At 44.0% G+C, this 2,825-nt stretch overlaps 1 protein-coding gene across 1 annotated transcript; it reads right to left on the bottom strand.

The window, feature by feature from the left end:
* Positions 1–2,252: 2,252 nt before the first annotated feature.
* LOC119534698 (transmembrane protein 14A-like) lies at positions 2,253–2,552 on the bottom strand. The gene has a single exon (XM_037837333.1). The coding sequence runs from the start codon at positions 2,550–2,552 to the stop codon at positions 2,253–2,255; it is 300 nt and encodes a 99-aa protein (XP_037693261.1).
* Between the last annotated feature and the right edge of the window lie 273 nt (positions 2,553–2,825).

Here is a 2,825-nt window from a genome sequence, read left to right as displayed (position 1 = left end):
TGGCATTTGCTCTGCTCGGCAGGGTTCTTTTAATTTGTAAAAAAAAAAACCTATCTAATTTTTCAGAAACACTGTTTAGTGATGTACACTTTCTCTAACTAACCAGCAGATGACGTCTGTGAGTCACCTATACCTCTCAAGTCAGTTCTCCACCTTGTCCCCATGGTGTGTGGGGAAATGATTCTTGTGGGGACCAGCCAGAGAACTCAGCCTGGGTGTGTTGCTGGAGCTGTCTGCCTAAATGTGGGGTGCTTGTACGGGTGGTCAGGAAGGACAGCCTCAATATTCAAATCCCCCTGGTTCCCGGAGATTCAAGGCCGCCACAAGAATCCAAGCCTTCATTTCCTTTCAGCCCCAGCCCCTCTCTCTCTCTGTCCCACAAACCGCCAGACTTGGTGTAGTGTCCCTGGGATCTCTGAGTGGGTCCTCCCACCCAGCTGCGATCCTCCAGGACCTCTGCTGAGGGAATGCCGTGCTACATCACCAGTACGCGCCGTCCCTCAAGGGAAGCCCCAGGCCGCCGGGCCGAGCTGGCTCGCTTTCAGCCTTACACAAAAATGGCCGAATGGGGCATCTCCACACCCCTCTCCTCGCAGGGATCCTCCTTCCCAGCTCCGGGACAACTGGCGGGGCTGTGGGCTGTGGGCATGGCCCCAGGCAGGAGTTTATCCAGCCCTCCTGGGAGTGAGCTGCTAGCCGCAGGGTTTCATTCAGCTTCTGGCTCTTCCCTCCATTCCCCCGGCCCCAGGGATATCTGCAGCGGGCTATCTTCCAGGCCAGACACTGAGAGGCCGGCCAAGCCCCCTCTTGCTGTGTTTTACTGTGTGGTTCCCACGATCACACCTGCAGCTGCTCCTGGGTTTCCCCCCCCTTTTTTTATTAAAAGAGCCCGTTGGTCTCCAGACACCAAACCCTGGCTTCCCCAGATCACCACACAGCTGCGGGACTTCCAGCCAGCTTACTCACTCATTTCAGAATGCAGACTCCCAGTTTCACCAAGTATACAGCCCCTGGGAACTAGCAGATCTCATCCAGCGGGCACATTGCTGTAACCAGTATTCTGGGTCACCCTCTGGTCCTTATCTAGTGTTTTCCACGGAGGTGTTCCTTAGCCCTGTCTCAACTAACCACCATCTTGGTTTCTCTCCCTCCATTGACTTTAATGTGATGTGTTACATTAAGTGATTTTCATATGTGGAACCACCATTGCATACCTGGGATAAAACCCACTTTATCATGGTGTATAAATCTTTTAATGGGCAGTTGGATTATACTTGTAAGTAGTTTGTTGAGAACTTTTGCATCTTTATTCATTTGAGAGATTTGTCTGTAATTTTCCTTTTTTTAGGATTTAAAACTGAATGTCTTTTATTTGAATACTAAATAACATTGTTAGTATACAGAGTGTGCTGAGAATGGAAATTTTCAAAGGAAAAAGCAACAGTGGCAAAATTACAGTTAAATGGAAAAAATCTAATTTCTAATAATTTCTAATACAATACAAATGACAAATAGATACAATAAATCTAAAAAACTGTAGTTTAGTTTAAACTTACTTGAGACATTAGTATTTAGAATTGTCAAAAAAATACCACATATATAAAAACAGATTGTAAATGAAAGGCAGTGTATTATGAGTCATTAAACACCTTTAATGATAACAGTGACAATTAGCTAGCATAAATACCTGAAACTATCAAACCACAACCCAGAACCCATGAATCCTGAAAATAACCATAAAAAATGTAGCTCATGAGGGGCAACAATGTGACCAGGAAAGCCACGAGGACCACACTCCCCACTGTCAAGTGCATGGATGAATGAGTAGAAAAATGGGGGCAAAAAAAAGCACCCAGTATTCCCCTCCATCCCAATTGTTCTTTTTCACTGTAATTCCCACTCCTACTATTCCTGTGTGCATGGTAATGAAAATGTTCAAAAATTAATTTTGGTGATGATTGCACAACCATGCAATGGCACTGTGAACAACTGAATGTATGCCTTGCATGACTGCATGGTATATGAACACATCCCAAGAAGAATGAATTAAAAAAAAGAAGACAGTTAAAGGTTTTGTTTACAAAACAAAGCACCTCAAACTAGTGTTTGTATTAGAGGTGATGGTGTTACTTTGTTCCTAACATAAAAGAAAACAACTGACATTCCATATTGACACTTATATTTTAAATACAGAGTATGCTCTGCCACTACAGTGGAATGACATGAATTCAGTTCTTAGTTCCCCTGGATTCTCAAAGCAGCAATAAGACAAGTCTCAGAATCATCATGAGGCTTAAACCTGCAACCAGCCCAGCTGGCATTATTTTCTTGGGCCTCTGAAACCACACACCCATGATAGTGGCCAGGAAGAAAGCCACCAACAGTGATATTTTTATATCTTGCTTGTCATTGGAGACATGGTTAGCTCCATAGCCAGCCAAAAGTCCAACAAAAAGACCAGCAATCAAAGATGGAATGCTGCCTCTCCACTTGTATCCCCAAATGCTTCCAAATGTCACGAGGGCTGCATAACCAAAACTGAGTGGGTCCATTGGCAAGGTTGCAATTCTGGTGCCTGGAAGCTGTACCCAGCTGCTGCATCTTCCAACTCTCTGCAATTTTCTTTTCTTGTAGTATCTTTATCTCATTTTGGGATGAGGACAATGTTGAGGTCATAGAATGAGTTAAGTAGTGTTTCCTCCTCTTCAATTTTCTGGAAGAGTTTGAGCATGACTGGTGTTAATTCTTCTTGGAATGATTGATAGAATTCACCTATGAATCCATCAGGTACTGCACTTTTTTTATTGGGAGGTTTTCATCACTGT

Source organism: Choloepus didactylus, chromosome 5, assembly GCF_015220235.1.
Source record: "Choloepus didactylus isolate mChoDid1 chromosome 5, mChoDid1.pri, whole genome shotgun sequence".
Lineage (NCBI taxonomy): Eukaryota > Metazoa > Chordata > Mammalia > Pilosa > Megalonychidae > Choloepus > Choloepus didactylus.
Note: the sequence above shows the minus strand (reverse complement) of the source record. Positions and strands in the feature narration are given on the sequence as shown.